The sequence below is a fragment of the Hemicordylus capensis genome, chromosome 2 (assembly GCF_027244095.1).
Source record: "Hemicordylus capensis ecotype Gifberg chromosome 2, rHemCap1.1.pri, whole genome shotgun sequence".
In the NCBI taxonomy this organism is placed as follows: domain Eukaryota; kingdom Metazoa; phylum Chordata; class Lepidosauria; order Squamata; family Cordylidae; genus Hemicordylus; species Hemicordylus capensis.
In genome coordinates, this window is record NC_069658.1 from 418145581 (window position 1) to 418160540 (window position 14960).

At 43.9% G+C, this 14960-nt stretch overlaps 1 protein-coding gene and 1 long non-coding RNA gene across 13 annotated transcripts in view; one reads left to right on the plus strand and one right to left on the minus strand.

The window, feature by feature from the left end:
• LOC128347391 (uncharacterized) overlaps positions 1-6235 on the plus strand; it is an 85239-nt gene extending 79004 nt beyond the window's left edge. The window contains exons 3-5 of one of the 2 annotated variants that reach the window (XR_008317544.1): positions 4169-4251; positions 4926-5182; positions 5858-6235. This is a non-coding gene — a long non-coding RNA (uncharacterized LOC128347391). The remainder of the gene's footprint in view (positions 1-4168; positions 4252-4925; positions 5183-5857) is intronic. The other variant, XR_008317545.1, reaches the window with a different exon arrangement.
• The window catches only part of ANKFN1 (ankyrin repeat and fibronectin type III domain containing 1), a 376151-nt gene that overhangs the window by 54713 nt on the left and 306478 nt on the right, over positions 1-14960 (minus strand). For all 11 annotated transcript variants that reach the window (XM_053301930.1, XM_053301921.1, XM_053301928.1 and 8 more), the window contains 2 exons: positions 5029-5128; positions 2119-2251 (listed from right to left, as the gene is read on the minus strand). In XM_053301930.1, the coding sequence (XP_053157905.1) occupies positions 2119-2251; positions 5029-5128 (233 nt within the window). The remainder of the gene's footprint in view (positions 1-2118; positions 2252-5028; positions 5129-14960) is intronic.

Consider the following 14960-nt stretch of genomic DNA (forward strand, 5'->3'; position numbering starts at 1 on the left):
GAGAAATAATAAATAAATAAGATGGCTCCCTGTCCCCAAAGGGCTCACAATCTAAAAAACAAACATAAGATGGACACCAGCAACAGTCACTGGAGATACTGTGCTGGGGGTGGATAGGGCCAGTTACTCTCCCCCTGATAAATAAAGAGAATCACCACGTTAAAAAGGTACCTCTTTGCCCAGTTAGCAGCATGGATTCAAGTTATTAATTACTGAAACATCAGCAAGCCTAACTGTAATATGGGAGATAGTCTTTTTTTGTTGTCCATGGTGTATGAAAGCCGCTTTCTTCTGTCTCTTTTCTTACCCTGCAGTACCTTTATTTGCTTGTTGCATGGCTGAGGATTATGTTCTCTTTCATACATTGTTGTGTGTTGCAATCTCAAGAAATAATGTGTAAATATCTTACATCTTTGCACCAGAGAACCAGGCAGGCTTTTGCCCCTACACATGTGAACAGGATTACTTCATCCCAGACAAAACTAGATGGCTTTTGTCTGAGCCAGGATGTTTAGACTTCCTGATTGACATCAGAGAAGCAGATATGAGGGTTCAGGCGTGGGAGGCTTTCCTGTCTTGGAAGTCCCTGGGCCACACTTCTTGTGTGTAAACTCGTCGTTCTCAAAGAGTGTGTGTGTGTGTGTGTGTTTGTGTGTGTGTGTGTGTGTGTCTTCCTAAGGAGGCATGGATAGGTGCTGTTCTCTGTAAACATGTGCTGGACTTAGATGGGTGAAAATATTTTTAAGAAAGCAAGGTTGGTATAATTGATTCACCCCTGCCTAATGAGCAAATAAGCACCTTTTAAAGTGGTGATTCTCCGTTATTTAGGGGTGGGGAGTGGAAGTAACTATCCTTATCTAACCCCAGCACAGCATTTTTCCAGTGGCTGTTGCTGGTATCTATCTGCTATTTCTTTTTAGATTGTAAGCAGGGAATAATCTTAATCAGAATATCAGAATAATCTGATTGGGACAGGGAATAATCTTATTTCATTTTCGGTGTAAACTGCTTTGTGAACTTTGTTGAAAAGCATTATATAAATATCTGTAGTCATAGTTGTTGATAGATTACTGGACTATGGGGACATGAGTTCAAATCCCCACAAAATGACACCCTTAAGTGATTATTCCTTAGCCCAGCCCTACTTTATACATTGTTGTGATGATAAAATGAGCAATTCTGTGTACAGACAAACCTCACTATTTGTGGACTCGAAATCCAAAATCCCGCATATCTGAGGCTGGGCAGTTGACACCCGACCTTGGCATATGTATGGGGGAAGGGTTAGAGTAACTGGCCCTCTTCACCCTCAGCACAGTACCTCCAGTGACTGTTGCTGGTGTCTATCTTGTGTTTCTTTTTAGATTGTGAGTCCTTTGGGGACAGGGAGCCATCTTATTTATTTATTATTACTCTATGTAAACCACCCTGAGCCATTTTTTGGAAGGGTAGTATAGAAATTGAATGAATGAATGAATAAAATGGTTAATTTTCACATATCCACAGTTTTAGGGTGGTCACTTCCAGCCATGGGCATAGCTAAGGGAGAGAGGGCCCATATTCACCCCTCTCCCCAGCTGCCCTTTAGAGTGAGGGACATAATGAAGAAAATAGGGAGGGGTGGAATTGGGGGCCCCTCAGGAGTTGGGGCCCCTGGTTCTTTGAACCCATCTGTTCAATTATAGCTACACCCCTGTTTCTGGCCACCATTTGTCAAACAGAGCCATTTTGTAGCTCTTTAAAACACACACACACACACACACACACACACACACACACACACACACACACAGTTTCTGTGATTTTTCTGCAGAAAAATGATGGACTTTGGACTGGGGGGGGCATTTCTGGACAGCTGGAGACCTGTAGAGCACAGTAGGGCACTTTATTTCACATTTCCCCCATTTTTTGCCCTTCTCTCCAGCCTCCAGGAACCTATACCTGCCCCCATTCCCATTGCCACAATGCCCTGTTATCTACGGTTCTGTTGCCCATGGTTGTAGTGGAATGGAACCCCTGTGGATAACAGGGTTCACCTGTACAATGGCCCAAGCTCCTGGGAGGAAAATGTGATACATAATTGTCATGAAAGAAAGATATGGCAGGTCTCTACTGTACCTTTGTGAACCAGAGAAAATCTTGCATAATGGAACTGCAGTGAGAGTCATCAATTTCCACAATCGGGATCTGATCTTCATTGGTTACCAACATGTTGTCTTTGTAATAAAATATCACAGCTAAATAGAGCCCTCTGGATCCAAAAGAGAAAAACGAGAAAGGGAGTGATTAGAGGGCAGAGATTTGTGCACTGAAAAGCCAGAAGTCATTGCAGTAGTCTAATTTGCAGTTGACTGAAGCTGTAGAATTCACTTCATTGTTTCTGAGAAGGAGAATTTCCCAGAAACTTCATGATATGAATTTCCAGCAAGGTAGAACCAAATAGCTTTACAGATATAGGAAGCTGATACAGAACTGCCTTTCCTGTAGGGATGGTATTAGCCACTGGCATGGTAAGGCAATTGCCCAGGCCCACTTCCCAGCAGGGGACCCACGGTTAAGAATGCACTTGACCTACTGTTGCTCATTCTCAGCATTGTTCACCCTCACCAGTCTCACCATGGCTGCTGCTCTCTCCTACCATCGCTGCTTGCTGACTGGCCCAGATGTGGTGAGGAGCAGCAGTGGCTCCTGCCACCTCCTTACTTGCAGGCTTTCTGTCTGGCAAGCAAGCAGGAGACGGCAGCAACAATGATGGTGGTGGTGAGGAGCTGGCCTCATTGAGGGATGGGGCCAACTGAGGGTGTCTTGACCAAAATAATAATTTTTATAATAGGGCAAAAGCAGAGCCTATTAATAGATTTAGCATTGTTTCTCTGTTTAAGCAAAACCAACCGATATGTGTGGTTTGTAAAGGAATTATGTTGGGCAAGTAATAGCAAATGATTTGAACTTCTCTGTTTTGGGACATAAAAAATGAATGATAATTATTTGGCTGTGTTCACACATAATGGGGGACTGGAGTTGGAGGCACCCACATTTTCCATACCATTACGTCCAAACCCAGCCAACTCCGGTCCCATCAGTAGCACGAACCAAGGTTGCACTGACGAGACTCCAATTTGAACCCTCGGTTTGTAGTGAGGTTTGCTGCTTCAAACCAAGGGTCCAGGGAGCCTCCTTTTCATCTGAATGCAGCACTGGAGGCTGCATTTGGCCAGACTAGAGTTGAGCGAGGCAGCTCCTCCCTCTCTCCCTCCCTTATTGGCTGTGTGGGCTGTACTTCAAGCAAGAAGGAAGCCTGCACAGCCAGCTCCCCTGCCTCTCTGCAGTCTTGCTTACAGCGGAGAGAATGCTCTCCCGAACATCCAAATGTGGACAGGAGAGTGGGCGGGGAGGGGTGCAGAACCACAGTTCCATTGGACCTACAGTTCTGTGTTACAATTTTTACAAAGCCTTTTCTACTGAGGAACCCTTGGATGTCTGCCATGTAACACTCTTGGGCATTGCAGAAGATTCTGGGGTAGATCCTAGGGCTCATGGTCACTTCATCTGAGGTGCTGACTGGGCCTGTTTGGCCCCATCATTGCTCCACACAAATTCAGCACGTGCCCTAACACACTCAACCCTCTCCTGCAGTTGCACATTGCTGCTTTCATAGTTTGAAAACCATCAATATAAGCCATAGGATTATTTGGTTTCTACTAGCAATGTGATTCATTTCTAAGATCCCCTGAATCAATTGGGTTATTTTGGATACACATGAGTGTAACAGAGCATCGTTTTGTCCAGCATATCTGCAGAAGTGTTTACATAAAATTCATTCCTTTTAAATATTTGCATTTGTAATTAGTTACATACATCAATCAGTGGACTTAGTGAATTGAAGGACCCTCAGGGAGCTCTTTGGAAAGAAATGACCTCTTATCAAAACACAAAGAAGAAAAAAGCAAACTGAACACTCTCAACGAGGAAAGAAGACATAATCCTGCATGCGTAACTTAAAAGGCTTCAAGTTGCAAAAGGCTAGGTTACATTGGGTCAGAGGATAGCCAAAGATATTAAGGGACCTCAGAGCTGGCTTTGCTGGTAAAGAGGCACTAAGAATGTTTTCTGTTGTCATTTTTAAAGCTAATTGAGCCTTGACTATGAATGGGTTTTTTTATTATAGGACAACAGCAGAGCCTATTAATAGAGAACATTTATCACAACTAATCAATTTTACAGACTTTATTAATGAGGGACATCTTCAGGGTAAGTTGGAAGTGTAAGTTTCTTAAGGGATACTGGGAAACCTGGTTGTCTGCATATAAGCATCTTCTTGTAATTAATTTATTTAGACGTTGAACTTACCCAGTCTCAGAAGCTCAGGGTTTCACACCTTGTCTCCTGCTATGAAACCTGCTCCTTTAGGAGCTTCCTTGGCTCCTGGAGGTCACCGGGTCAAACCTTGCTCCAAGTGCTATCCCACTGGAGCTTAGGCTGGCGGCCATGCACAGCAGGCTCTTTTTAAATATATGTAGAAGTTCCTGAGCAACATTACAGCACAACTACCACTAAAGTGGATCATAAGGTACAATTCGATGACACAGTGATGTTCTATTGTCAGGTCTCCAAAAATGATGATTGAGAGACTCTGGTTTGTGATCCTCTTGGTCACACACTGTCAAACACGCCAGTTTCCACTCCTTCAAAGCCCTTCATGGCAACACTGTTTATACAGAAGGCGGCACATGTTTGTTTCCTGGGTTCAGCTATATGAAACTTGTATGTCCCAAGGTGGGAGGGGAGAGAACTACTGTGACAACTTATTTGCTCTTTTTAAAAAGAGAAAGCTAAACATTTGGGGAAGGGGGCTATGAATAGCCTGCAGGGAGATCTTGCCCTGCTGGCATACACTCATAAGAATCTAACAATGTTTTTCTCAGTGCTGAACAAAGTCTATGTTCAGACCTAGGGCTATGTGATGGAGACACTTTGAAGGGCGTGAGCTCCAGCTGTATTATTGGGATTCTACTGCATCAGACTAACCGTTTCAAGGTCTTCACAAACTTGTTTGAAGAGTGGAAGAGATGCTTCAGGCTTCTTGAGACGGACTGCTTGCGACCAACATTCTGCAGTTTGGAACTCTCTAGAGTAGACAAGTGAAAAATAAAATAAAATGTATAAAGAAACAAAAACAAATGTAAGAGAAAGAGAGGCAAATTTTGGCTTTGTAGAAATGCCCCTTTGTTGAGCCCACTGTGGCAGCCACTCATCAATGGCGAAAGTACACATAGACAAATCTTTCAGAAGCATTGCCCCTTTGTTTGGGGTTGCAAATGGATGAGAAGGAAGCTGATAGTAAAGGAGGTGATTCAGAGAGCTGTCATTTCCCTGCTTGTGGCCAAGAGTAGCTTGGGCGGGGGCATGATTTAGACTGGGAAAATTCTTTAGGGGAAAGGTTAAACACCCCTCCTCTCTGATCAAATTCCGACACACCGACAACTGCTTTAAAGTAAACATGAAACCATCAAGAGATCCAGTCACAGATTCCCTATATAACATGCAGCTTGGTCCTGAATTTTAAAATCCTTCCAAACTGAAAAAAGGAATTTGGAGATTTGGTGCAAGAGTTTTTTGGGTTGTTTTTTTAAAAGAAGCATTGGTGAAACACTGGAATAGCACACACTGGAATCACTTTCTTTTTAAAAAGCTCTTATGCCAAGCTCTAAAACTGCTTTTTGAACTTAATTGGATTTAAAGCAGTCTGATTCCAATAGAAATAATTTCTGATTAACAGCAGTGTAAAGGAAAAAAAGAAGAATCATGTGCATCAGGCAGATATCATCATCTCTCTCTCTCTCTTTCTCTACACTAGAAAGAAAGAAAAAACCACAAGCTACTGAAGTCTGTTCCTGTGGGAGACTTAATACTCAGTTTTATGGAACAAACCCAGTTGTTTTGATTGGAGATATAAAGCCTGCATGAGGATCCAGATTAAATTTGAGACTCATATAGTTTTCCCTCTGTTTGCTGAAGCAAAAAATAAAAATAAAAAAAAATACTGCATATATTGCTAGCTTTTTAGATATTCTCAAAAGAGAGTTCTCCTAAATCTGTCAAGCTAAAAGAAGGCATCTAACTGAATCTTCTTAACCAGTTTGAACACATTTGTTATTGTCAAAACCCATATGAATAAGCATCCAACATATTTTTTAGAAAAAATATGAATATATTTAAACCCTAATTTGCACATTGAATGTGATGGAAATAAGATGCAAGTTTAGCATAATCATTGTTCTGAACAGTTAATACAAAGATGAAGAAGATTAAAAAGTGGTTGAACTTTCATTCTCATTCTCAGAAATGATATGCCTGACAGATAGACAGACAGAAATGACAGGTGCTGACATGGAATGCCCAATACTGCTCAAGCTGCTTTTGTGTCATCAACATAAATGGAGCTTAATTAGTATGCAGAGTGAACCTCAGCTTTGGCTTCAGAGGTTTGGGAATGCATATTCATAGCTTGGTCCCAAGACCTGATGCCCTCATGACATCAAGAGAGGGAAAGCAGCTGGGAGGATACAAATCCCCAAGCCAGCTTTGAGACTAGTTCTGGGACTAAAAGAAGAAATCCATAATGGTCAGGAGCGGAGCAAGGCTGGCAGCGGCCTGTGTGTAGCCACTGCCCCCTGGCCCCACCCCCGCACCTGACGTCAGATGGAGGGGCCTAGCTAGCCACGCCCCCGCATCTGACGTCACGTGTGGGGGCGTGGTCTCCCTTCTAAACAGGCTGCACAGCCCCATTTGGAAAGGAGATCGGTCCGCACTGCGTTGGGCAGCGTGGGCAGGAGCGACTGTCCCTGCCTTAAATGTAGAGAGCGCCATTCCGGGCGTGCTGCCAATGCAACGTGAGCCACTCTCTCTCCTAAACGGGGCTGTGTGGCCCCGTTTGGGAGGGAGATCGATTGGCCCCACTGCGTTGGCAGCGAGACCAGGCGCAGCTCACGCCGGCCGCATTGCCAATGCAGTGCAGGCCGATTTCGGCTCCAAATGGGGCCGCAAAGCCCCGTTAGGGACCGAAATAACACCCCCGTGTCTGGGGCCACACTCATGGCCCCTGATTGGTGGTGGCCTGGGTTTTTTGAACCCATTCGCCCAATGGTGGCTCCGCCCATGATAATGGTCCAATTCAGATTGATTCAGATCATATCTGAAGCTGTCTATGATTTTCTACACACACAAAGCTCTCCAGGGTGCATACAGAATTCCCTCACCCACAAGAGTTCACCCATCTACTTAAAAGGGCAGAGTCACTCCATGCATGCATCCATCCATTTGTGTTTATGGAGTCATCACCTCAATTGAAATGATTGGGTAAGTTTGTGAGAGGAGAAGATTTGTCTGTGTTTGTGTCAAACACCTATTTTGACCATTGTGTGCTTGGGTGGTTGCTATTGTCAGAAGACATACACAGGGAGCAATATGGATTGGCACCACAGCTGGGGTGGAGGAAGGCTTTAACCCTTTCTCTCGGCTGTAGTCGAAACCTGGTTCTGGGGCCTTTATGGGTATTTTGCTCAGGAGGGAAGCTCTCATTAGCGGCAATAGTATTAACATATGATCCAGCTCTTGCTGACAGGGACATAGGAAGCTGCCATATACTGAGTCAGACCATTGGCCTATGATAGCTCAGTATTGTCTTCACAGACTGGCAGCAGCTTCTCCAAGGTTGCAGGCAGGAATCTCTCTCAGCCCTGTCTTGGAGAGGCTGCCAGGGAGGGAACTTGGAATCTTCTGCTCTCCCCAGAGCGGACCCATCCCCTAAGGGGAATATCTTACAGTGCTCACACTTCTAGTCTTCCATTCATATGCAACCAAGACAGACCCTGCTTAGCTAAGGGGACAAGTCATGCTTGCTACCATAAGACCAGCCTTCCTCTCCAATACTGCTTGAAGACTTTCCACATACACATGGGCATGCACAGCTTGCCAGAATGACAGGATGAAAAATGAGCTGGTTCTCATATCCAACAGCTAGGTATGAGGGACATCCAGCCAGGCTCCAAGCCCCATGAATGCTTCTGAGAAACAGCAAAAATTGGGAAATGATAATTTGGTAGCCACAATCTGGGTAGGAGGGCAGCAGCCAACCCATTGTGTACCCAGCACTGCATATAGGGCGGAGGAAAAGCACACTTCACGCTGTCCTACCCAGATTGCGGCCAGCACATGGTCACTTCCAGTTCCCACTACCTCGATTTTTGCTAGCACATGACCATTTTTCAGGAGCGTGCATGGGCATTGGAACCTGGCTGGACACTCCTCCTACCCAGCTATCAGCCATGAGAACAAGTGGAATATTTGCTGTTACTATTACTATGTATATGTAGCCACCTAATGGCACAGTGGGGAAGTAACTTGCCTAGGGAGCAAGAGGTTGCTGGTTCGAATCTCCGCTGGTGAAACACCTATATTGGGCAGCAGTGATATAGGAAGATGCTGAAAGGCATCATCTCATACTACGCAGAAGATGGCATTGGTAAACTCCTCCTATATTCTACCAAAGACAACCACAGGGCTCTGTGGTTGCCAGGAGTCGACACCAACTCGACGGCACAACTTTACTTTACTACTATTTATATTTTGCGCTATTGAACAAACCTCAAGGTCCCTAGGTATGTCAAGTGCTTTGTGGAGAGAGTTGGAAAAAACTTGTAGCAGGTGCCACAGTAGGCTCCTTTATGCTTATTTTCAGCTTGGAAGAAAACGAGTCTGAAGCATAATAATTCCATGCAACCTAGGAAAAAGTTTGGAACCTGCCTGTATATGGGAGACCTGGCTTTTAATAAATAAAGTAGCATAATATATCAAGAAAGAGCCATTCAATTACACTACTAAAACAAACAACAGGGTACATTTAAAGTGGGAAAGTGCAGTGTTTGGCTAGTCAAATGGTTTTGGCTCCTCGCCATGAGCACTTTAATGGCCACTATTAAAGAACCAGCGGCACAAGGAAAGCTGCAACTATTCTCAGCCCACCAAATGCCTTTGTTTTTACAATGCTGTAGAAACCGGACCAGAAATACTGAAGTGGGATTAAAAAATAATTTGGGATCCACAGGAAGAAGACATTTGAATAGGCTGCCATTTAATTAGCTAATAAATAACGTGGTGTGATACTAATTGTACAGCAGCAAAGCTGTACTCAAAAGCAAAGCAGCATCAATAAATGATAAGGCGAGTCAGCTATGAGACCATATAATGAAAACCTTCATGCAATACACTCAAGTGAGAAGCCAGGATTAGGTAGCCATTAGGTCTTAGATTTCTATCAGAAACACTTAAAACCTGTCCCATGCTCAACAGTTCAGAAGATGATGTTTTGCTAGCAGATGTAATTGAAACTTTGTTGTCTCACGATATATAAAGGAATGTGATGTATCCGGGAAGACAATGAGGCTGTTCACATGAACAGCCCTACCCAGGCTTGCATAGTCCTACCTGAGTAGCGCTGCTCATGGGAAACACCAGGATTGGGCCCAATCCCAGTGCAGCCCCACCAGGAAGCCTGAGTTTTTGCCCTGGGCTATTACCAAGGTAAAAGGGCATGATTGTCTCCTGGTTGTATCCTGGTCATGTGTCAGCTCGGGCTGCCTGATTCCAATGATTTGAAGCATGGAATTGGCCTTTTCCACAGCTGCAGCACATTGTGTCGACACTTTCAAGGAGCTCTCCACCCCATGGTCTCTCTCCTGGTCAGTTCAGACCCCATCAGTGTATATGTGAAATTTGAGGGATTTTTTGGTCCCAATATGCATCACTTTGCACTTGCTTACATTGAACCACATCTGACACTTTGTTGCATACTCCCCCAGTTTGGAGAGATCCTCTTGGAGCTCCTCCCAATCTGTTTTGGATTTCACTACCCTAAAGAGGTTTGGTGTCATCTGCGAATTGGGCTACCTCGCTGCTTACCCCAACTTCTTGATTATTTATAAATAAATTAAAAAGCACTGGTCCCAGCACAGATCCTTGGGGGACCCCACTTCTTACTTCCCTCCATTTAGAGAACTGTCCATTTATACCTACCCTCTGTTTCCTGTTCTTCAGCCAGTTACCAATCCACACATGAACATGCCTCCTTATCCCATGATTGCAAAGTTTTCTCTTATTGTGGAAATCTTTTGAAATCTTTTTCAAAGTCCAAGTATACTATGTCAACTGGATCATCTTTATCCACATGCCTGTTGACACTCTCAAAAAACTCCAAAAAGTTGGTGAGGCAAGATTTACCTCTGCAGAAGCCATGCTGGTTCTCCTTCAGCAGGGCCTGTTCTTCTATGTGTTTAACAATTTTATCTTTGAGAATTCTTTCCATCAGTTTGCCCAGCACAGACATTAAGCTAACTGGCCAGTAATCTCCCGGATTCCCCTAGATCCCTTTTTGAAAGTTGGTGCTATATTGGCTACTTTCCAGTCCTCAAATACAGAACCTGATTGTAGGGATAAGTTTCATATTTTTGCAAGGAGGTCAGAAATTCCACATTTGAGTTCTTTAAGGACTCTCAGATGAATGGCATCTGGCCCTGGTGATTTGCTAATTTTTATTTTTTCCCCAGACAGTTTAGAATGTCATCTCTCATCAGCTCTTTAGTCTCTGTCTCTGAGAAGCTCAGGGTTAGGTATACGCTCAGTATCCTCTGCCATGAAGATAGAAGCAAAGAACTTATTTAGCTTCTCTGCAATCTCCATATCCTCCTTAATAATCCCTCTCACTCATCATCTAACCGACCAGCCACCTCCCTGGAAGGTTTCCTGCTTCTGATGCATTTAAACAAGTTTTGGTTATTCCTCTTAATGCTTTTAGCAAAATGTTCCTCAAACCTTCTTTTCACCACCCTTATTGTCTCCACACGACCAGACAGTGAGGTAGGAGGGTGCGTGTGTGTCCTCATACCTCACTTTTAGCTCAGGTACAAAACCTGGACTACCCAGCGGAGGAGGGTAGTCCTCTCCCCCCCCACACACACTCTGTGAGTAGTGCAGGTCCTTACCTGCATGCCTGCTGCTCCATGCAGCTTCCTGCTCAGAGGCACTTCCCCCAGCAACCTGTGCATGGCACCAGACTCACATGGTCTCCGCGCATGCGCAGAAGCCATTTGCGTGGTCAGCATAGTGTTGCTGACCATGCAAATGGCTTCCACACATGCACAGAGGTCAGATGCTGCCCCCGATACTGCACTCAAACCACCAAACTGGTTCATAGGTCAGCCAAACCAGAACAAACTGGTTCGCCGAACCACAAACTAGTTCGTATTTGAACCAGTGCACGAATTGTGGTTCATGCACATCCCTACTTCATCCAGACTTCACCCAGAGGGAAGAATACACAAGTTCTCCCTACAACAGACAGGTTTTGGGGAGTCACCAGAAGCATCACCATGCGTAGAAATCATGGTCCAATCCCTGAGCCCTGTCTGACCAGGCAAGGGGGATAATAGAACTTTGGGAGGCAATATTAACTGGGCAATCTTGCAGCAGCAATAACACATCTGTCTACTTGTTTTAGAATGAATCGGGAAAAGATGTTTATATTTTTCCAAGTATAAGAGTGAACTCTAATCCAGAAAATAAATTGTAGGCCAGGTGTCAATGGTTTGGGACATGGTGACTTATCCTGACATTTAGCAAATGCTGCAAATGAACAAGTCATGAGAATACTGAATACTACTACACTACTTTGGGATGTATGTGTTAGGTGGTTTATAAATATGATTAAATAAATACATACATACATACATACATACTATTACTAATATTGCAAAGAAACCAGTGTGGAATAGCTTTCCACCTTCCATTGCAACTGCAGCCTGTGAACATCTGATCCACACTGACTTCTGTTTGTGGCATCACATGAGGTTTGCATGTGGCACCACAGCTAAAAGACAGCACATGCTGACTAAGACCTACAGTTCTCACAGCTAGAGGAGATTGTGAGAATAGGCCCCTTCGTGCTATTCCTCTCCTTCAACCTTGCCTTGAAATGGGCTGCCGTCCAAAGTAAGAACCTCTGCCCTTTGCCAAATGAAGTAAGAGCTGGTTCTGCAGCTCACATATCAAATTACTATTCAAACATTTTTAAGGATTAACTTCGGACTTAGTCATTCAGTATTTTATTGGACAAGTGCCACTGAAAGAAAATAAAGGGTAAGTATTACAATGAAAAGTTTCGGTTTTCCTCTTACCTTAGATCATCACAACAATATGTTTAAATACAAAGAATTTATTTGGAATGAAGAGGGGCAAGGGAGAAACTGCTGAGATTTTAAACCCCTACAATGCTAAGAAGTCTGTAAGTGTAGTAACTTGGTTACGCTGGTTATGAAGACAAATGGACGGCCTTGTTGCTTGTAATTACCAGTGTTTTCCAGAAGATTAAACATATGAAAGCAAAGCTCCTTCCCTAGGGACAACCACTGTATCACAAGGTGAGTTCAAAAGCAACAGCTTCTAATTGCAAACACTCTTAAACACTCTGTATGCCAGTGTTGTCAAGGTTTTCTTTGCAATACTGCATTTACCTGAATCCAAGACTGGTTTCCCCGCCAAATTCTTTCATGTTCGATATCAGGGGGTCATCTTAAATTCAGAGTCCTCTTCCTCTTGGGTAAATAAGGGTATTACTTGTATTTAACTCCAATTTTTAAAGGGGCTCATTTTAAATTCAGAGTCATTTTGTATTCAGATAAATATGGTATTTCTGCAGGTGTGCTTTCATTCTTGTCTTCTAGATGTGCGTCCATATAGACCTACTTATCTCAGTTTTATTTAACTGCCATGGCCTCCCTCCAAGGAATACCATACATTGTAGTTTGGTGAGGAGGCTTAGAATTATTTGTTGGAGATTTCTCCCTCACTCCCAGAACTACAGTATCCAGGGTTGGGAAGACCTGAGCTCAAATCCCCATGCAACCATGAATCTAACTGGGTGACTCTGGGACAGTCACTTTACTCTCAGCTTAACCTACCTCACAGGGTCATTGTGAGGATAATCATATTCATGTACACCACTCTGAGCTCCTCAGAGTTAGAGCGGGATATAAGTGTAAACATGAATGAATGAAATGAATGAAACCTGTTAAACCTTAAGGTCTGTAGCATAGGTATGCCTCTAGACTGCTATGTTAGGCAATTCTGTGTAGAAACTCATGCTGAGCTAAAACATACGTGTGTGTGTGCTGTGAACATTTTCATTCCACATAAGAGCTGAAATAAAATAGTAAAATAAAATAAAGAGCTACCCCCCAGTTTTACTAGTTTCTTTTTAAAAAAATGAGTGTGCAAAAGTGGGGAAAACTCACTAGCCCAATTGGGACTGCAAACGGCAGTGAACTGCCATTAAAAAGTAAGACTGGGGGGCTTTGGGGGAACCCCAACTGCAAAAACTCCCTTTTCATGCTGAAATACAAGCCCTGAGAAAATGTGGGTACTGTACTAGTAGAATGGGGTGTGTGGGCAGAGCTGCCCTTTTACTCAAGCCAGGAGGAAAGCCCCCATGCGTGGGAAGCAACTTGTTGCAAGCTAAGCTGCCTTGCTGGAGGGAACAGCAAGCCTGTGCTCTTAAACTGGGTCTGAACTTTATTTACTCATGATCTGCATTTCTGGCACACTGTAATCGGGACATACAGGCCATGTTGTTATAGGCAGGGGCACCTAATCATTCTGGAGCCCAATAAAAACGTCATACTGAAGCCATCCCCTTCCCAGTTGTTCATGCCCACCCACATACTGCTGAATTTAACAGCACTGCATATTATCTTTGCTGCCACCGGATTTCAAATATTCTCCCTAGACATATTCAGATCATGCATATACTGAAAGGATGGCGGGAAGAGTCAATCTGTACCTGCTGACACCACTCGCTGACTTCAGCACCTTTAATGGAGAGTCTAAAAGAAGTCTCTTCAGATGCAGAGTTACCACCACAAAAATAGCAGCTTGGGGAGATACAACTAGTTACAAAATTGTCGCTTCAGGACACAGAGGCGGTTTGCAAATAACAACTTGCACAACAATTTGCACTGACAGAAAGGGATTTCAGCATCAAACCCCTTAAATTCCAGGGGAACGTTGCTGCAGAACTGGAGGGCAGCAAGAAAAGCTGCTTTGTGGGGGGAAGAAACTGGAGAGAAATGAATGGAAGGGGAAGTTGAAAGCAATCTTGGAGAGAGATTAAAAAATGGTGCAATTATGCCCACACTGAACCAGTCAATCAGATTGGCAGTACTGGCTGGAAGGGAAGGGAGGGAAGAAGAAGCAAGCCCAAATACCTTGGAGAACTACTTCAGATAAGCTCAGGTGCACCAGTAGCTAGCTCCCAAGCTAATACCCACCCCTGTTTATTATATGCATGGAAGAAAAGGTCTGAATAGGGCACCTCTCTCTCTCTCTCTCATATCCCCGTATGTACTGTATCATCACAAGATAAGCTTAGGAATGAATTGCTAACATTCTCTAGAAACCTTTCCATGCCACAAAGAAGGAGCACCTAAGACTGTAGAAGTGATTCATGCATCCTCCTTCAGCACTCATGGTGTAAGGTGAGAGGGTACAAGACTTGGAACCAGAGGAGCGCCTCCACCTGCAAACTCCTTACACTAAAAAAAATCTGGCCTCTTGTTAAGTCAGGCATGGATCCCTCTGAGCTGGGTCTGAGTTGAAATGGGACTTGCACCCTGTCCCTGCCGCTTCACAGCCTTCCCTGCTGCCAGATTTTAATGATTGTTTTATGATATTTACTGGGTATTAGCAACCCTGAGAGCTCTGCTAATAAGGTAGGGTATATAAATAAACAATGTTCCCCCATCTTCCCCATGCAAATAAAGAAATGTCTCGAGGATGGGAAGGGGTTAACGAGGGGTGTAGAGAGCTCGGTACCACATGCGGGGCTCTTCTTCGCTATAAATGCTAAGGAG